The sequence below is a fragment of the Octopus bimaculoides genome, chromosome 22 (genome assembly GCF_046866305.1).
Source record: "Octopus bimaculoides isolate indiv1 chromosome 22, ASM4686630v1, whole genome shotgun sequence".
NCBI lineage: Eukaryota > Metazoa > Mollusca > Cephalopoda > Octopoda > Octopodidae > Octopus > Octopus bimaculoides.
The window spans coordinates 6,221,236-6,243,286 of record NC_142949.1 but is presented as its reverse complement, the minus strand read 5'-3'; the positions used below and the strand labels follow the sequence as shown (position 1 = coordinate 6,243,286).

The window sequence follows — 22,051 nt, the reverse complement described above, 5'->3', positions numbered from 1 at the left end:
CTGGGGACATGTGAAAGGCAGCCACTACACGCTTGGAGTGGTTCACATTAGGAAGGGTATCCAGCCATAGAAACTGAGCCAAAATCAGACTGGAACCTGGTAGAGATCTCTGGTTTACAAGTTCCAGTCATACCATCTAACCCATGCCGGCATGGAAAACAGATGTTAAATAATGATGATGATATATATGTGTGTGTGTGTGTGCCTGCCTTTGTGTTTGTGCCCCTTATTCCTCAACAACTGGTGCTGGTTCATTTACAACCCCATAACTTAGCAGTTCAGTAAGAGACTGATAGAGTAAATGCCAGATTTTAAAGAAAGTACTGGGGGGAAAGGGGACGATTTACTTGACTAAACTCTTCAGGGCAGTGCCCCAGCATGGCCATAGTTCAATGAGTGTAACAAATAAGAAATGAAAGATGAAGAACGGAAAATAAGCAAAATAACGAACGGCTGAACGTAACATTATGTTCTTTGGTTGAAAATCCAAACATTTTTTTTCTGAATTTGAACAATTTTTAACTTACCTTGTTCCAACAAATTTCAGAATATTCTTGTCTGTTATTATCTTAGATGAGTTTCTTTAATTCCCCCAACAGAATGGTGAGGGTGATGGGTAGGAACAGGTGGTGTACCAAATCGAATGTTTTATGGAACTTGCAGACTGGTCTTCATATTCTGAGTTCAAATCCCATCATAGCTGACTTGGTCTTTCCACAGTATGGCACCTAAGGTAAATAACTTCTATTATAGCTCTGAGGCAATCAAAGCCATAAGAGTGGATTTAATAGATGGAAACTGAAAGAAGCCCATCATAAAGTATGTGTGTGTATATATATATAGTTTTAGGGAAAAGAAATAAGGTTCATGAACTCATCAGTGAAAATCCATTGTCACATATAGAAAAATTAATAAGTAAAAGCACAATAAATAAGTATAATACAATACAAAGTAAATATCATAACAGTGGATTTTCATCGATGAGTTCATGAACCTTGGTTCTTTTCCCTAAAACTATATATATCATCATCATCATCATCATCGTTTAACGTCCGCTTTCCATGCTAGCATGGGTTGGACGATTTGACTGAGGACTGGTGAAACCGGATGGCAACACCAGGCTCCAATCTAAATTTGGCAGAGTTTCTACAGCTGGATGCCCTTCCTAACGCCAACCACTCAGAGAGTGTAGTGGGTGCTTTTACGTGTCACCTGCACGGAGGCCAGTCAGGCAATACTGGCAACGGCCACGCTCGAAATGGTGTCTTTTATGTGCCACCCACACAAGCCAGTCCAGGGGCACTGATATATATATATATATATATTTAATACTGTGAAACTTAGCGGAAAAAGTGGTTTGGTAGACAGAGCTGAACCATTACATTGCTAATTCTGTGTACACCAGAACTGTTTGCCATGAGTTCCATTAAGTTAGACATCAGGAGAAGGTTACAATTGCTAAACCTCATCTGTCTCCCTTCAACACTGATAAGCAGGGCAAAATGGTGTCTAGATTATCGGAAGTGACAGAAACGTTAGCTCGCCGGGCGAAATGCTTAGCAGTATTTCATCTGCCTTTACATTCTGAGTTCAAATTCCGTCAAGATCGACTTTGCCTTTTATCCTTTCAGGGTCGATTAAATAAGTACCAGTTACGCACTGGGGTCGATATAATTGACTTAATCCATTTGTCCATCCTTGTTTGTCCCCTCTGTGTTTAGTCCCTTATGGGCAATAAAGAAATAAGAAGTGGTCAAAGGTTCAATGGAGCAAAGACGTCTTCTCTGATGAATTATTATTATTCATATTTTTTCTCGCTTCAGTGTGGGTTTATGTCTGGAGTCATTCCAATAAAGCTTTCATCCCTGATTTCTCGACTCTTACTTTGAAAAAAGTAAGTGCCTCTTTGAAGAATTGGGAAAACATTTCAAAAAATTTGAAAGAGAACTGACAAGCGACAGTGGCTGCATCAAGCTTCGATACCATCATTGGCAGGGTTCAACAGCTGGATGCTCTTGCAAATGCCAATCCACTTACTTAAGGGGGGGGGGGGGGTTTAGAGACAGGAAGGCATCTAGCTGTAAAACAACGCCTCAATAATATATTCATCTAACCCATGCCAGCATGGGAAAACAGTCGTAAAATGAACAAATAGATGGATGAATAATTTAACCCTTTAGTATCTATACTGATCATGTCCAACCAAAATATTCTACCCATTTCATGTTCAAACTGGCCAGATTCAGCCTCTCACACCAACCCTACAATGCCATTCTTAGAATAAACAATGTGAACCAATAAGCATTGAACCAATAATCTGAATTCTTAAGGGTTAAGTCATGTTCTTGGAATTTAACAAGAGACTATTGTCAACTTCAGAAATTGGTTCAGTGTTTGATCAAGTGAGATTCCTACGGTGACCACCTCATCTATAACATTAACAATGACTGGGCCAGAGAGAGAGAGAGAGAAAGAAAGAAAGCATTAGGTTTGAAGAATTGCTGACCTTGTCTTGGACAGGGATTAACCCTTTTGTTACCATGTTTCTCTTGAATTAAACCCTCTTTATTTCAACCAATTTTGAAAATAATTAAGAATTTACTAGAATATTTTTGTCATTACTAAGCTGGTTGTTGGCACTCCGTCGCTTACGACGTCGAGGGTTTCAGTTGATCCGATCAACGGAACAGCCTGCTTGTGAAATTAATGTGCAAGTGGCTGAGCACTCCACAGACACGTGTACCCTTAACGTAGTTCTCGGGGATATTCAGTGTGACACAGTGTGACAAGGCTGACCCTTTGAATTACAAGCACAACAGAAACAGGAAGAAAGCGTGAGAGAAAGATGTGGTGAAAGAGTACAGCAGGGTTTGCCACCATCCCCTGCCGGAGACTCGTGGAGCTTTAGGTGTTTTCGCTCAATAAACACTCACAACACCCGATCTGGGAATCGAAACCGCGATCCTATGACCGCGAGTCCGCTACCCTAACCACTGGGCCATTGTGCCTCCACTACTAAGCTGGTGATTGGGTCATAAATTAACATAGAAGCTTAGTGGGAAATTTTTTTATTTAGATCATCTTAAAATGGGAAGTTTGTTACCATGGAAGCAAGGCTGATTTTGGACAGGTTAGTACCGAAAGTGTCAACAGTAAAAGCATTGAATACATAACATCCAGATTGGAGCTCAACAACAACAAACATATTTGACAACATGAACAACAACAACAATAATAATAATAATAATAACAACAACAACACAAAAGAAAGCCAAGTTCATTGACATTATTTTTCTTTATTTAAGTCTGGGAATATTTCATCTTTGATTACATTATGAGGGCAGACATTTAGTGAAGAGGAAGAGGAAGAGGAAGAAGAAGAAGAAGGAGTCAACAAATAGAAGATAGAGAAAGAGAGAGAGAGAGAGAGAGAGAGTAGGAAGAGGAACTGTGGAAAACAAAAATTGTAAAAAAAAAAACAAACAAACAAAAAAACAAAAAAATAAACAAAAAACAAAAACAAACAGCAAAGATGAGAAGACTATCATTATTATTATTGTTGTTGTTGTTGTTGCAAGTGGTAACAGTGGTGATAATAATAATAATAATAATTATAATAATAATAATAATTATAATTATAATAATGATTATAGCTGAAAGAACAAAGAAAGTCACAAAAAAAGTTATAACTGAAGATAAATTAAAGGTGAAGTGTTGGGGAGGTGAGGGGTGGGTGAAATAATCAAGGTGTAGATTGGGGGTGTGGAGGTTGCTTTGTAATGAGAAGGGGGTAGCGGTGGTGGTGGTAGTGGTGGTGGTGGTGGTTGTGGTGGTGGTGAAGTTCTATCGTGAGTTGTAAAAAGGCTATGGCCCGGAGAACAGGGAACGAAGTAGAAGAAGAAGACATTTATATCGAATCATGATTCCCAAACTGATTGTCGTTGTTATTACAGTTACCTTTTAATTTTTTTTTCTTTTTTTTTTTAAAATCATCCTCATCATCGTCGTCGTCGTCGTCATCATAAGCCATCATCATCATCATCGTCATTGTCAATGTCATCATCATCATCATCATCATCAGCATCATTATTAATTATTCTCTCTCGTCTGTCATAATGTGATGACAACAACCTCGGATATCCTCACAAACTACTTTATCGATTCGTCGAGGGAAAAAAATTTTTTGCTTTTTTTTTTGTGTTCTGTACAAAAAAAAAGAGAGAAAGAGAGAGAGAGAGAGAGAGAGAGAAATTCTATCTTTAGAGAGTAACCCGCTTGTTATATATAATTGAGTGAAAGAATGGGATACAGGAGTATTGGCAGACTTTAGGGTAGAGGTGTGTCCACAGAGTTTATGACAGATACAAGAGTATCCAGATTTTAAGAAATATAGGAGTATCTGCAGAGACGTTAAAGACAGGAACAAGAGAGTATCCAGATTGTAAGAGATATGTGAAAATCCACAGATCCACAGACATTGTTTTAAGACAGAGACTGGAGTACTCACAAAGATTTATGAGATAGAGACAGGATCATCCAAGAGTATTCACAGAAAATACTCTTAATACAGATACAGGAGCATCCATAGACAGACTTAAGAGACAGGAGAATCCAGATATTAAGAAATACAGGAGTATCCACAGACAGAATTTTAAGACAGAAACAGGAGTACCCAGATTTTAAGACAGATATAAGAGTACCGAGATTTTAAGACAGATACAGGAGTACCCAGATTTTAAGATTGGGACAGGAGTATCCAGATTTTAAGATTGGGACAGGAGTATCCAGGTTTTAAGAAATGTGTGAGCGTCCAGAGAGAGTTAGAATCCACAGACTTTTTAAGATACAGGAGTGTCGAAAGAGGCGGAGGCGGAATTGAATGGCGTCAAAATGTGAATAGTGTTTGTTTAGAGATTCAGTGAGATATCTGGGAATGATCTGAGAGATTTTGGTGAGAATCGGTTCTAGTAAATAACACAACAGACACTGCCTCTAGATGGCAGCAGGAGTTCTACTGATAGCAACAAGGTCTTTTAGAAGAAGTATAAAATATACACCCTGGACAAAATGTGATGTAAGTGTTGACAAGAAATTGTCTTGTTTGCTTTGGTTTTTTTTTTGTTTGTTTGTATATATTTATATTTATTTATTATTATTTTTTTCACTTTTTCTTCAAATTTCAGAGTAAAAATAACCCTCCATTCCTTTATTTTGGGAGATTCCTGAAGATGTTTCTGGAACTGACAAATGAAACATAAATAAAAAGAAACAAAACTGGGAAGAATAAATTAAAAAAAAAAGAAAGAAAACAAAAACCAAAAGATACAAAAAAAATTTTCAAAAATGGAAATAATAATAATAATAATAATCAGAAAAATGTTTTTCTTTATGAATTTTATTTAAATGTTAATAACCTTGCCAAAACACTAATGATATAGAAGTATACTGTCTTTTGTTGGAAATAAAATGAGTTGCAGTGAAACGGGTGGTGGGAAAAGAAATCAAAAGCATGGCAAGAGGTTATGAAACAGTTTGGTTTGCTCACCATGATTCAATGGAATTATTATATAATTGAACTGGATGATCATCAGTTGGACAAAGCACAACACACCTGATATCATGACATTGTTTTCCTTTTATACAATTCGACACACCAAATATTTTTTTCCATGGCATGGTTATTATATATATATGTGTGTGTGTGTGTGTGTGTATTTAAATGTATGTTGTATGTGTGTGTGTATATATATAGATAGTACATGTTAAAAGTATTTAAATATATACCGTGATTTTGAAAATTCTGATTATATATATGTATATATAAATACACATGTGTATATGTATATATATATATATATATATATATAAATATATATGTATTGGTCATAAAAAGCATTATTGTCACATGTAAATATAACTTGGAGTCAAAGTAGGTACAAAGTATTCTGGTTGTCCAGTCTTTACAAGTCAGTTCTTTTTAGCATAAGTTATTTTTTGTCAGCTTGTTTGCCTTTTCTTCACAAGAGATGATAATCAATGAATCAATCATTAATCAATATATATATATATACACACACATATACACACCACAAACAAATGACAGACTTGGGGATGGGAGTGGGATATTCTGTAAATTTGTTAATATTGAAAAAAAAATGTTGGTTTCTCCATAATCGTTTCTATTGTATGCAGTTCATGTTTAAATGGAGTTGGTTTAGAATGGTAAAGAATTATATATATAATTCTTGGGATTAACTAGGTTACCAATGGTTTCATGTGGAAAATCTCACAAATTTTCAAGCGTTTCGTTTAAGTATGTTGGTAATTCATCTTCATGTTGCATAAAAAATTGTGAAATTATCTGCATGAAACCAGTGGTAACACTGTTAATTTGCACTCAATCTTACTGTTCAATGCTATCATATATATATATACATACACATACATGTATGTGTGTTTGTGTGTGTATATACATACACACACAGATATATATTGTACAACTTCCCAGATTACATTTCAGTATTCCATCCATATTGGCATGTAAAGAGGATTTGCGTTTTACAGAAATCATTTTTTCTTCTTCCATGCAAAACATTAAACTAACCTTCTCTCTTTCTCTCTCTTTTTTCTCATCAACACATACAGATATCTGAGAACTATTTTGATGGAGAAAAAGACAAAAAAAAAATTAATTCAAAGAAAGTAATTTCTTCCTTCCTTTGTATTATTATTATTATTATTATTATTATTATTATTATTTTGTTTGAGAGGTACTGGGTGGAAGAGAGATAACAGTGAACCAAGGATATAACACACACACACACACACACACACACAAAAAAAATTCAGAGAGTAATGAATAGAAATTGGTAAAAATCAAATTCTTAGAATTTCTATTTTCATTCAAGACAAATTCAGGAGTAAGATAAATTATCTGATTGGCTAAAAAAAAAAAAGAAAAATATAATTAACAAAATTATCAATTAACTACTGAAATAATTTATCTAAAAACTATTTTAGTTTTAGTGAGAAATAAATTAAAATTATGGTGTTTAAAAAGATAAAACTGTTTTGATTTAGGTGAGAAAATTTTAATGAACAGAAAAAAAAAAATCACTGCATTTTAGTTTGAAATAATTGTTTCTAGGTTAAAATAATGGCAACACATTTTATATAGATATGTGTGTGTGTGTGTGTGTGTGTGTGCGCGTGTATATATATTTTTATATATATATATATATATATATACATACATGTGTATAGTCCAGAAATGACATCCAGAGATTCTCAGTGTAATTGCCTCTATATATGGGTGTTTTTATGTATGTATATATATATATATGTGTGTGTGTATGTATACATGTGTATATATGTACATGTGTTTATATATATATTTGCATATATATGTGTATGTATATGTGTGTGGGTCAAATATGAATAATTTGTAGGCTGTAGTAAAGATGTTTTTTTGTTTTGAGGAAAAAAATAAATTAAATATTTTTCTGATCCATGGTAGGGATGTGCCCAAGATTAAAAAAATTCCCACCTGAACCAACAACATAAACTTTGTGTCTTAACTTCCATATTTGTGGAATTTTCTAGAAGTTTGGTGACTGCAGACCATCACTAGTTGTGTCAGAACCTGTTTAGTACACACACATGTATACATATACACATGCATTCATATATATATACATATATACACATACATAAACACATATCTATACATGTGTATGTATATGTACATGTGTGTGCATATACACATATACATATATATATATACCAACAGATATATATATGACGGACTCCCCCATCATTAGATGACAAATCAAAGTTCAACAATTTCTTACCAAACAACCACACAAATGATTTGTTTATAGTGATCAAATATTTGTGTAGACATAAGCTCACTTCTTCCATCAAATTGACATTACCTGTACAGAGCAACATGAAATGAAGTGCTTTGCTCAAGAACACAACGCAATGCCTGGTCTGGCAATTGAACCCTCGATCTCGCAATTGTGAGTGCAACACCCTAACCACTAAGCCATGTGCCTTCACACGCACCCATATATACACATATATATACACATATATAGAAGTATATGTATACATAAACACACACACAAACTGTTTGCAAGACCTTATTTTTTTTAACCAAGAATTTCAAAAAAATACGAAAAAAAAAACCAAAAAACAAAAACAAAAAAAAACAAACAAACTAAAAATCCAAGAACACAGGAATACAAAGATAACAGAAACATACTGATTCTTAAGCATCATTACCGAGTGTCTGTATGTCCATATTTGGTAAATCAATTGTCCTAGTGTCCATTCACTGATGAAGTACAAAGCTATAATGGGAAACATATTATTATTCGCTAACGAGAAGACTAACAAGACAAGTAATTGGTTTTAAGAGGATATATTGACTTTTGCTTCTTAATATATATATCCCAATCCTTATTATTGCATTGTTACAGAAAAACTGTAATTAATGGTCATTCTTTAGCTATAGGTAAACTATGATCCATTAGATCTATTGGACTACAGACATTCCATCTGTTGCCATTCTGAATATTTCCATTATTTTTTCTGTTGTATTGGTATTTAGTACTAGGTCAAGAAACCAGCTACAATTGTAGAAATAATATAAATAGTAAATTATATGTTTTTTTAATCTATATAGAGTTGTATAGTAGAAATTGGGCTTGTAGAAGAGAACCACAGGTAAAAATATTTTACTCAGGTGTTTAAACTGCCAGAACTGTGTGAGTATAAGAGCGTTTAAGAGTCATTGACCAGACTGATTTGTGTGAAAATTCTTCATGAACAAAAGACATTACACAAATTCTCTTTACCACTCTCTTTAGCAATCTAAGACTAATATGGTTCTAAAATTAGCCAATTACGAAGGCTAATTCCACGATGTCAACATCGAGGTATCAGAAGTCTGACTTCACAACAAGTGTCAAGTCTCACCTCACCATGATGGCTAATTCTAGCAGTACAGATATCACTAGTCTTACTCCATCATGAAGGCTAATTCTAGAAACATAGATGTCGATAGTCTTATCTCATCACAATGGCCAATTCTACTAGTACAGACGTCAATAGAGCTCTATGCAAATTATGAAAACAGAGGCAAAAGAGAACTTTTAGCCTAACATCAAATTATTTCACAAACATCCGAGTAGATCAAACACATTATATTCCAGATTAATGACTGGAGATTTATAGTGAGAAGGCAAATCCTTTCTTTTAAATTAATGATTAGAGATTTATAGAAACAATCTGTAACTGATTATGGTTCTAGTTGTATGTTTTCATATTAGAAAGACATCAATTCTTCACAAACATTTTGCTGAAGCCCTAAATAGACTGTTTTTCTTATTCTGTCATAATTTTTGATACTCTTTGTATAATTATTCCTTTCGATATTAAATATATTCTTTTTTTTAGATTGAAATGTGTCACTAGTTCAGTCACAATCACTGTCTCGGCTAAACTGTTACATCACAATCTTTTCAGTCACAAATATTACCACAGACATACTGTGTCGCACAAAACCTTTAAACAGAAATGTTCCAGGCTTTGGTATCAGTTATTTTGTTGGGGTAAACACACACAAATCACAGATACATACCTAAGTAAATCCCCAGATTACCAAAACACTATTTCTTGATTCTATCAATCCTTTCGTCAGTCAGATTTTTGATAATTATAATTATGGTTCTTGATATAGACACAAAGTCGATAATTTTCAGGGGAGGGGTTGAGTCACTGTAATTGACCCCAGTACTTGACTAGCTCCTTACTAACTTTGGAGAGATGAAATACTTAACTTTTTCCCCACTAATAATAATCCTTTCTACTACAGGAGGCCTGAAGTTTATCTTAAGGGAAGAAAGAAATGCTATTTTATGGTTGGTAAAATTTATTCCTTTAAAAGAAAAAAAAAACAAAAACAAACAAATGAAGAAGATTGGTTCATTCATTCAATATTGGAATCTTTTATTCATCATTGTTCAGGTAATTTAGATAATGTAGTTGTTTATAGTGGTTCTTAGGCTCCAAACTACATTTGCTGTTCTGTCAGGGTGTGCAGTGGCAATAACAACAGCAGTCATTCTTCTCCTGACCAATGTTGATGCTTTGAACGACAGGACATTCCTTACATGCACAAGCAAATATATATATGAACATATGTATATATACACACCTACATATATGGATATATACACATACATATATATGTACATGCATATACATACAAGCATTCACATATATATGTATATACATACAAGCATTCACATATATATATATATATGTATATACATACAAGCATTCACATATATATGTATGTATGTATATATATATATATATATATATATATATATATATATAGACATACATACATACATACATACACAGATATATACCTACACAGACACACCTGGTGAGAAATGAAAAGTCTGGCAAATGTGTCAGTAGATGAACCAAAAAAAAAAAAAAATTCAGTTCAGTGATGTTTTGTAATTTATTTGGCAGTTTATATAAATTCTGAGATAAAAATTCTTAAAAACCTACCATTCATTTAGCTCTTATGTAACGAGATATAAATATTGACTGCACAGAAGATTCAGTAAAACAAGTAAAAAACAAAATAAAGAAACAAAACAAAACAAAATCCAAAGCAATGTGTTTGTTTATACTCTCTCTCTCTCTCTCTCTCTCTCTCACTATATATATATATATATATATATATATATATATGCACATTATATATATATATGGACACAACACACACTCTCCCTCAATTATGGTGAAAAACCTTGTGCATGCTACTTAGACATACACGCAAACACAGGGTATTGGTTAAGTCACGTAATTAATTAACGAAACCTCAGCTGAAATAAATTACAAGACAATGACTCCAAAGGTGAAACCTTTTTATTTATTAATTAATTATGGAGATTGTACTAATTATTATGAACAGAATTCTTCAACTGAAACCTATTTCATTTGTCTCAGAGTAAAAAAAAAAAAAAATTTTCTGGCTTCATAAATATTCTGTATATGTATTATTGTATAACTATGTGTGTGTGTATATATACATATATATGTATGTATACATATATATATATACATAATATATATACACACATGTATGTGAATATATGCATGTATGATGATGATATATATATATGTGTGTGTGTGCGTGCATTATATATATATATATATACATATATATATATATATATATATACATAAATTACACATGAATACAGTGTGACATGGTTCTACTTGTAAATAGTGTTGGCGCTGGACTTTGGATGTAGATAATGACAGCAATATAACAAAAGTTGGTTAAGACAGTGGACATAAAAACAACAGTAATAACAACTTTTGGTTAGTACAATGTAAATGACCAACACATACGTGGTCAGTCTGGCCATTTTGCACCACTGCAGTTATAATGTCAAGTAAAAGAAAGTGGTGAAGAAAAGATGTATATATATATATATATTGTTCACTCACCAGTATTTCAAATTGTTGATGTTGTTGTCATTGTTGACAAAGCTTCTCTTGGTGTCTTGAATGATTTTTATTGTCTTTCTTCTCTCATTGTTCATTTAATTTCGACAAAACAGAAATGGAAGTGTCACACACACACACACACACATCTATGCATGCTCAAACATACAAACATATTTACACACGCAAACACATAATCTGACAAATACACAAACATAAAATTACATATACACTTGCACATTCATGAACACATTCACACACACACACACACACACACACAAACATCTATGCATGCTCAAACATACAAACATATTTACATGTGCACACACATAATCTGACAAATACACAAACATAAAATTACATATACACTTGAACATTCATGGACACATTCATACACACACACACAATTGCTCAAACATGGATATAGTAACACACATCATCACATACACACACAATCAAACACATACACACACACATATATATATACAATACACATATAGTAACATACTCCTAGTGACATCAATTTTAAGAGCTGAGTACACACACACACACACACACACACATATATGTGTGTTTGTGTGTGTGTGAGGGTGGAACAGATGTAGAGACACACAGCAGTTTGGACTGAATTATCATGGTGGAGAGTGATGACATCTGGAACTTCTGCAGAAACAAAGTCTTGGATGTGTCGATGACATAGATATCTGGCAGATGTTTTAGAAAGAGAGAGAGAGAGAGAGAGAGATGCATACGTGTACGTTGTGTGTGTGTTTTTTGTGTGGTGTTCACAGAGAGAGAGAGATGGGGGGGATACATACATATGTGTGTGTGTGTGGGTGTTTGTGTGGTGTCTAAAAGAAAAAGAGAGCATTAGGGAAGGGAGAAAGAGAGAGAGACAGACAGAAGGTTAGAATAGAGACAAGAGTGGGAGAGATAAAGGACTGATGATGACCATAAACGAGAGAATTTGTGGTAAAATAAAAAAAAAAACTTCACACAGACAGACGGGGGGGGGGAATACAAATAAGGGTTGGAAAAAAAAAAATAATAAAATGAAGTTATCACAAGGACATAAAATATATATTATCATTATTAATTATTTTTTTTTTTTTTTCAGGTAAGCCAGTGAAGTAAAAGGAAAGAGAAAAAATTTTAATCATCGTTAATCCTGATTGAAGTTTATTTGGAGAAATGATGTCAAGTTTTGCTGGTATGTAAAATGTTCAGACAAGATTCTCCATGTTTTTTTTTATGGGGTGGGGAGCTCTATACTCTCACAATAACATGGCAACAAAAAAAAGGGATGTTTTGTGGTAGGGGGGACAGAGTTAGAGCCAAGTTTAGGTCTTTAGTTTTTTTTTTTTTTAATCGAGGAGTGGGGGGTATGCATGTGTATATTTTTTTGGTTTTTTTTTTCCAAGTTTCTTTTTTATTTATATTATACATTATTTCATGTTTTTTGTTTTTTTTTTTGTTATTCAGAGTATCAATTCCTCACAAGTCTCATGTACCCTTGTACCAGGTTTAAAAGGGGGGGGGGGGGGGGGGGAGAAAAGTCTGCATATATCTATATATATATATATAGATAGATATATGTATATATATAGATTAAAACGTATGTGTAGCAACAGGCAGGGTTGAGAGATTAGCAGCTGTTGTCCAGGAAGGTTTTACTGTCAAACGGTTTATGCCTTGTAGATGTAGTAGTAGTAGTAATAATAATAATAATAATTATAATTATAATAATAATAATAATAATAACAACAATAGTTGTAGTATGTTGAAATGATGCTGGCTCAATGTCCAATGGCTTCTCCCACTGTTGAGGGAAGGAGCTAGAATTTTAGCAATAAACACAAACCGTCACAGACAAAAAAAAAAAAATATTATTTTTTTTTTCTTTTAAAAAATGAAAACATTTTCCTTCCTGTAGTTTTTTTAGTTTTTTGGGGGGGAATTCAACATCTTGCTTCAGAAAAAAAAAAAAAAGTTTCCAGACAGGACTCTGTTAGGTAAGACCCTCCCCCCACCCCTGCACACAAAAATGTTCAGCCAAGATAAACCCTAAAAGAACGCTCTATAGGGGTTCGACAAAGAGGACAGTGCCTGACAGATTTGCCACAGTCACTACAACACACCAGATGCCCACATGGAATAAACGTAACATTGATGTCATTATCCATACAGATTTTGCATTGGTTTAATTCTTTCAAATTACGATTTTCCTCCAAAAGTTCTTCAAGTCCTAAAAAGAGAAAGAAAAAGAAACATTACAAATATAGTTGACAATAGTTATTAGGGATGCATGTAAACTTGTTAGCCATCAGATCAACAAATAGATAGAGAGGAAGGCTTTGTTTGGGATGAAATATATATATAGAGGGAAATCGAAATCGTAATTGAACCATATTTGATGACCAGCACCTGTGTCAGTGGAGCACTATCGCCACCGCCCAAGCGTGATCATTGCCAGAGCAGTTGTCTGGCTTTCGTGCTAGTGGCACGTAAATAGCACCATTTGAGCGTGATCATTACCAGCATCGCCTTACTGGCACATTAGAAAATCATTCGAGTGAGGTCGCTGCCAATGCCGCTGGACTGGCTCCTGTGCAGGTGGTACATAAAAAACACCATTTTGAGTGTGACCGTTGCCAGTACCACGTGACTGGCCCTTAGTACATCAGAAAAGATGTACTGGGGTTAATTCAGTTGACTAAAAATTCTTCAAAGTGGTGCCCCAGCACGGTCACATTATAATAACTGAAACAAGTAAATGATACAAGATCTAGACACACACAGAGTAGATGTGTGTAGTGTAAGACAACAAATTGTTATATTCCCAGAATGAAAATCAGCGAAAGACAAAAACTTACTCCTTTTTTCTTCAGATTCAGCAGAGTCTTCTTTGCCGTCTTTCGATTCGAGTGTATCGTCGAGTTTGGTCGTGAACGGCGAAGACGTGTCCGTGTCATCACCTTCCTTCTCCAGACTGCCGATAGACGGCGCCGTTACACTGGACTGGGCCTTGCTTTCCCCACTCACCGACACAGGAGGCAGCTCATTGATGATCTGGGGAGGGGGGGGAGGTGGTGGTGGCGGAGGGGGCGGCGGCGGTGGAACCGATGACGGCGGGGGTGGCGGGGGTTGTTGTTGTTGTTGTTGTTGCTGTTGTTGAGGCTGGGATGGTGTTGATGCTGATGGTGATGGTACTGGTGCTGGTGGCAACTGGCTAGTTACCGGCTGCTGTTGTTGCTGCTGCTGCTGCTGTTGTTGTTGTTGTTGCGGTTGTTGTTGTTGTTGTGGCTGTGGTGGTGGTGGAGGTGGTGGCTGTGGCAAAACGGGCGACTGATGCTGATTGGATGAGGGCGAAGGTGAGGTTTGGACTTGAGGTGTCGGGGACGATCGGGGAGACTGTAGGGTCTGCACAGGTAGGGGAGCCGCAGCTTGTGGCTGTGGCGGTTGTGGCGGCGGCGGCGGTGGTGGTGGTGAATGAAGTTGGTGTGGGTGGGGAGGCAGCGGGGACTGAGGTGGGGCCGATAACGCAACTTGTACTTCACCTGGTGAAGGTGGTGAAGACAGTTGCTGCTGCTGCTGCTGCTGGTGGTGTTGCTGCTGTTGTTGTTGTTGTTGTTGATGATGTTGTTGTTGTTGTTGTTGTTGATGATGCTGCATTGATGCTGGCAGCTGTGGGTGTGGCTGCATGTGCAACTGCTGTTGCGAAGGTGGAGATAATGTCTGTTGCTGTTGCAGCTGCTGCTGCTGTTGTTGTTGCTGCTGCAGCTGCATGGTTGCTAACGGCAACAATGAGCTTGACGAAGGTTGCAAATGTGAAGGAGAAGGGAGGGGCTGTTGCGCAGAAGTACTCCTGATTGCATGTGTGAGTACAGACCCACCTGCAGCAGCGGCTGCAATTGAAGACGACGACGATGACGAGGAGGAGGAGGAGGAGGAGGAGGAGGAGGAGGAGGATGACTGCTGTGGTTGTGGTGGTGGTAGCTGTTGGTGGTGATGGTGGTGATGGTGTTGTTGTTGCTGCTGCTGCTGCTGTTGTTGTTGTTGTTGGGAGTGTCGCACAATCGATGAAACGGCCGCAGAAGACAAATGCTGTTGCGATTGCCTTGCATTTGACCGATGTTGGTGCACGTGGCGCTGAGATGACGAAGGATTTGTCTGTTGAAGGGCAGATGACAATGATGATGGTGATGACGACGACGACGACGACGATGATGACGACGATGATGATGGTTGTGGTTGTGGCTGTGGTGGCGGCGAACGTGGTGGTTGTGACAGAGATGTACAAACACTTGTCCTTTGTTGATCACTAACTACAGTGCGCTGTTGTTGCTGCTGCTGCTGCTGCTGTTGCTGTTGGTGCTGCTGCTGCTGCTGTTGTTGTTGTTGGTGCTGCAACTGCTGCAGATGCTGAATCTGTTGCCTATGGTGCATCCACTGATGACGTTCTTCATCTTCAGAGTCCGTATCTTCCAGAGCTCGGAACATGACTTCACGACTTACAAAGTTTTCCCCTTTATCAAAAGAAACAAAAAGAAAAAATCACAATGCATAAAAAAAAAAGAAGAAAAAAACAAAAAGAAAGAAATCCTTCCTCCCCCCCACAACCTTGTTTGACGTCATTTAGCTCCTGAAGTCAGTCCTGATTCTGTTGACAAATCCTCAAAGATGTTCTAGTCACTGCCATCTAGTCTTTTACTGAGACCTATATATACCGAGGGTACTATGGCAAAACTGTGGAGGCGCAATGGCCCAGTGGTTAGGGCAGCGGACTCGCGATCATAGGATCGCGGTTTCGATACCCAGACCGGACGTTGTGAGTGTTTATTGAGCGAAAACACCTAAAGCTCCACAAGGCTCCGGCAGGGGATGGTGGCGAACCCTGCTGCACTCTTCCACCACAACTTTCTCTCACTCTTACTTCCTGTTTCTGTTGTACCTGTAATTCAAAAGGTCAGCCTTGTCACACTGTGTCACGCTGAATATCCCCGAGAACTACTTGCACGTTAATTTCACGAGCAGGCTGTTCTGTTGATCGGATCAACTGGAACCCTCGACGTCGTAATCGACGGAGTGCCAACAACTATGGCAAGACAGACTCACAAAGTGAGCCTTGCAGGAACAGGTGACCTTTTGGAAACCCAGATCAAGAAGAGGAAATAAGATTGGGATACACCCCACAGAAATCCCGTTTCTATCATTATAAGGTAAGCCTTCCAATAGACAACCCCAATGGAGACATGAAAGCATGGCAGACCAGAGAAAGTCCACAGAAAATGAAGCACCAGCAGCCAGCTACACTTGGGGACAACTGCAATCTTGTGCCAAAGATTGAGAATGAAGGCAGTCTCTTGTTGGCATCCTATGCTCCACATGAAATCAAAAGAATTAAGAAATACCTAGAATTACATTATTAATGTGCCCTTTTTAAAGAAGGCTGGATGTGAGTTGAGTAAGATTTGGTTGCTATTTCTAGCAGGTTGAACTACTGTGTAAAAGCTTCCCCTAGGGATCTTTCCAGTTGAGACACTGGAAACAAACTAAATTAAGTCAATATATCAGGTCCAAGGATAGGCCATGTGATTGAGTGAGAAGTTCATTCCACAGCCATGTGGTCCCAGCTTCAATCCCAATGCACAGCACCATGTGTAAGCAGAACTTGGTAGTCAGAAACTGGTTGGTTGGTGTGTGTGTGTGTGTGTGTGGAAAATTATAATTATTAGTATTTTACTAAAAATGGTCATGGATGTTGGGTAATAACAAAAGAGCATGACTGCAAACACAAGCTGTTGAAATGGGGTTCCTCCAAGCGAACTCTGATGTAACATTACTTGACAGGGTGCACAGCTTGCAGATCAGAGCATCTCTTCAGGTTGAACTGCTACTTCTCTGCATTGAGAGATCACAGCTCAGGTATTATGAACAAGTAATTAGAATGTTGCAGGAAATAATTACAAAACTGGTTCTTCAAGACGAGCCAACGTGCAGGAGCCATATGGAGTAGACCAAGGAGGAGATAGTTGGATAATATCCATAGTCTCAACTGGCCATGCTTGGGAATTTGGCCAGAAAGTGTAAATGTCATTTGCTTCTGATAGGACCTTATTAACCCATTACCTCCCATAATTCTATTAACTGGAATTTTTTTTATGAAACTTTGATTTCTAATATAAAACAGCCTTAGAAACACGCTGGAATGATCAAAATAACATTTCAAAATAACATTTCAAAATAACATTTTAAATAGAAATAAGCAAGATATTGGATGAAAAATTAGCAAACCTCATTTGAATATCAGAGAAATATACCTAGTAGATATAGCAAAAAGGTTAGATATGTGTAAATATTGACAGATAATTATGAAATTTGCAATTTTTATGTGATCTCATATGGTAGGTAATGGGTTAAAGAGAAGACTGATGTCTCTACCCCAATGACCATCCCATGAATAGCAAGTAGAGAAGATAGTTGGATGGATTTTACTAGAACCTTCCAAATTTGTTTTAAGAAAATATTTTTAAAGAACTGAGACCAAAACCTATGCGCAGTGTGGCACTATTAGAAATAAGAATGAGAAAAAGAGTGAAATCACCCACCAGTACTTTGAAGTTGTTTCTTTAAGACTTTCCGAATCCTTCGTTCACTATAACCATTCTCTAAGAAGGTCAGCACACGAGGCTGCTGCAGACATAATTGCAGTTTACTTCTCCAGGATTCAGAAGCTGTTAACAAAACCAAAAAAAGAATAATTTAGAAAATTCTGAAAATCACATGGCAAGAAGTCAGTGTTTTCTTGGCGTCATCACTTTATTGTATGTTTGTATGCATGTATGTGTGTGTGTATGTTTTTCTTTTTCACTTTTTAATTTAGAGTTCATTTTAACTGGCCAGCTGCTTGGTAGTAAGTTTCTCAAGGAAAGCATCTTGTTTTGTTCATTATCTTTAGATTTTAAAGGTCTTGTAGATTTTTTATTGTTGTGATCATTTGTAGAGAATTAAGGGGCTGCATGATCAGCCATGTTTTGTTCCAGGTGGGTTGTTACATATCCTGTTGCTCCAATAATACTAGATAATACTGGATGAAACTGAAAGTTTATCTATTTGCAAACTCCTTATCAATGATCCATAAACGTTTTCTTTCTCCTGTATTTTTCTGACAACATAGTGTCCAGGGGCCAGCTGATTTACATAACACATCATTTTTTTTCTTGTGCTCCTACCACAACAATATCTGGCCCCATTTCTTTCTTTTTTTTTTTCTTTGACACATTAAATTCCAATATAATTGTAATCTACACCATCTGAAAGTATTTGCAGAAAATATCATTAAAAATACCTATTTTCCTGAAAGTTACGAGAAGAAAAATAAGGGGCGGAAGAATACACTTCTGTAATTAAGTTTAATCGACATAAGTAAATTAAATCCAGTTTTCCTATTCAGCTTTCTATTTCAACAACACCACCCAACAAATATGAAAGAATATTGGAATCAACATAATTTGGATGACACTGGATTGAAATTATAATTTGTAGAAAGTAATGTTGCAAATATTGGCAACATTTATATTTTCCAGAAGTGTACAGAAAATGTTAAACTACCCCACAGTAAATTGAAATGCTGCAGTGAATAAGATTTGTGAGAGAAGCATGAACTTGAAATATTCAATAATAAAAGAAAGTTCAAAACTGCATTTTGATAAAAATATATTAACACTGGAATTTATACTAATTTTCCAGACAATCTAACATTAATAACTGCTTTTAGTACAAGTTATATAATTCCAGCTAATTAATAAGCAACTTTCCCCATTATTATTATAGAGTGAGAGAGCAATGCATGCCATCAAAGTGACACTGGGGTATAAATATATGAAACCCAATTTACCCATCATGACTACTCATCTAATAAGGATACACTCAACACGACACATGCATCACAACCACATGTGCGCAACATGGTGATCTCATATCAAGACAGACAGTGTATGACCTCATAGGTGGGGCCTAGTTAAAATTTTCTTCAGGTTGAGTATCCCATCCCATTCAAAAGGTCCCTGAATAAGGGTTGTTTAAGGATGTAGAAGGAAACACCCATGTTTCCACATGTGAATTATTCAAACTCCAAAGAATTCTTCTCAACATATGGCTGATGCTCCCCCACTACTTCTGCTTGGGATCAGAGATGCACATATCGTTAGCCACCAAGGGACATGCTCAACTGGTTAAGGTCAAACAACTGACAAGCAAATCTGTGGTATTAAGCAGAATATTTGCTGCAGCCCATCTCCTACACCAAGACAAAACATGTACATGATAACATTTCCTATGAGTTAAGATTAGAAGCCACAAGGCCAGTGCCTGATTAATATTGTTCAACTGGCACTTACTTTATTGACCCCAAAAGGATGAAAGGTTGACTTTGCCTTTCATCCTTTTGGGGTTGATAAAATAAGTACCAGTTGAACACTGGGGTCGATGTAATTGACTCATCCCTTACCCCAAAACTGCTGCCCTTGTGGCAAAATTTGAAATCATCATTGTTATTATGATTATTATTATTATTATTATTATCATCATCATCATCAGTGACATGTCACCAAAGACAATGTCATATTCCTGACAATAGCATTAAAAGACATCTCATTGACAACTACCGGTGTAAAATACATGACAAGTAAACATCTAAGCACTTTGATTGCAACATATGACAAAACAGATGTGAAATAAATGACAGGCTTAAAGAGTTAATTCACCTAAACACCTCTCTTTCACTGTAGCTTGGTCTTCTACAATTAAAACCATTTTTTTAAATGCAAGAATTATGAAGACATTGAAAAAAAAATTCATTTAATTTAGAGGAGGAAAAGTGATGTCCTTCACATTTTTTTACAGCGTCTCTATGAATGATGGAAGAAAGGGAAGAAATTATTAATCAAACTAGTGACCTGCCCTGAATGCTTGCAGTAGAGTGGACTAAAACAACTCAGGTGTCAACTGGTGGGATTTTAGCCAAACCACAGATTAAGATGGCCTCTTCCAAAGTTTCTGTCCCCTAAATCTCAACCTGAAGCTGTGGTAGAAGACACTTGCCCAAGTGGTCACCATCATTTTAATGCCCACTTTTCCATGCCTGTATGAACTGGACAGAGTTTATTGAAGTAGATTTTCTACAGCTGGATGCCCTTCCTGTCACCAATATTTGTGTTTTCAAGTGGAATGATATTTTTCCATGATCAGGCATGTTTATTTTACTGAATATTGGAAATGAATGACATTCATTTACAGTTATCATGTGCTGGTGCCACATAAAAAGCATCCAGTACATTCTATAAAGTGATAGGCATTATGAAGGGCATCCAGCTGTAGAAACCTTGCCAAAGCAGACAGAAGAACTTGTCTCAGTCTTATGGCTTGCCAACTCCTGTCAAGCTGTCCGACCCATGCCAGCATGGTAAATTCTTGGTGTATTAAATAATTGTGATAGGATATTAAAAATAAAGTTGTTTTTTGCCGACCACCAGTGGGGCATACATTTTTCCGGAAAGTTATAGTGGGGCCTGGTTGGGGAAATAGGTTAGGAAACACTGCTATAGTTTCTCTGTCATATGAAAAGGTATAGAGAATACCTCTGATATATGTGAAGTCTACCCCCTCCTCTCTCTATTTGCTGGAGTGTCCCTCTCATTTAGAAGAGGGTTGGGGCTAACTCTTTTATTGAGTACAGAGTACAAAAAAAAGTACATTACTGACCACAAAAAAAAAAAAAAAAGTGAATCCCTTTAACAAGAACCTTGTGCTTGGCAACTATGGCACTACATCTGACCATAATTTCCCCATGCACCACATTGGGAATCACTGCTCTATGTATAACCTTTATGTAGTAGAAAGACTACATCTCTCCTTCAAGTACAGGAGTCCTCTACGGTCTTTACATAGGACTACAATATGCAAGGTACTCATAGCCATTTTTTCTCAATGCAAGACAAGGTAGCAACAGTAAAATACTTAATAAAATACTTACTTGTTTCTTGAGAAGAAGGAACATGTAACTGCAAAGAAACAAAGAAATACAATAATAAGTAGACCGAGATGACACAATACAACTTATTGTATAAGATCTACAGGTAAAACTAACAAACAAAGCTGGTTTTGATATTCTGAATTACACTTCCTGTCTAATAACAATGAAAAAAATTAGTCACATCATAGCACGAGTGTGCCTCTATGTGGTCACTCAACATGCTAGAAATAGCAGTAAGATCTCTCCCAACTGATCATAGTATCATTTAAGGGAAAAAAAGGGTGGGGGCATATTTGAGAATGTAGTTCTAGATACACTATTAAATGATTGAAAATGTAAGATGTGTTGTTAATTAATTAAGTTATAACTTTTCAAATTGTTAAACACCACCTATGAAAATGAAACTTCTTATATCACTTGCAACACCCCTCTCTACTCTCTACTAAGTCGATTAAATCGATTACATTAACCCCAGTGCTC

At 36.3% G+C, this 22,051-nt stretch overlaps 1 protein-coding gene and 1 long non-coding RNA gene across 5 annotated transcripts in view; both read right to left on the bottom strand.

The window, feature by feature from the left end:
• Positions 1 to 11,541: 11,541 nt before the first annotated feature.
• On the bottom strand, positions 11,542 to 11,920 carry LOC149131386 (uncharacterized). The gene is made up of 2 exons (XR_016237954.1): positions 11,812 to 11,920; positions 11,542 to 11,687 (listed from the first exon to the last, which is right to left on the bottom strand). It is a non-coding gene; the product is annotated as an uncharacterized LOC149131386 (long non-coding RNA).
• Positions 11,921 to 12,890: 970 nt separating this feature from the next.
• The window catches only part of LOC106869635 (uncharacterized), a 272,331-nt gene continuing 263,170 nt past the window's right edge, over positions 12,891 to 22,051 (bottom strand). For 2 of the 4 annotated variants that reach the window (XM_089339755.1, XM_089339758.1), the window contains exons 5-8: positions 21,572 to 21,599; positions 18,147 to 18,272; positions 14,412 to 16,064; positions 12,936 to 13,783 (exon numbers count right to left, since the gene is read on the bottom strand). In XM_089339755.1, the coding sequence (XP_089195881.1) occupies positions 13,587 to 13,783; positions 14,412 to 16,064; positions 18,147 to 18,272; positions 21,572 to 21,599 (2,004 nt within the window). In that variant the 3' untranslated portion in view covers positions 12,936 to 13,586. Of the gene's footprint in view, positions 13,784 to 14,411; positions 16,065 to 18,146; positions 18,273 to 21,571; positions 21,600 to 22,051 lie in introns of all 4 variants that reach the window. The other 2 variants (XM_089339757.1, XM_089339756.1) reach the window with 2 other exon arrangements.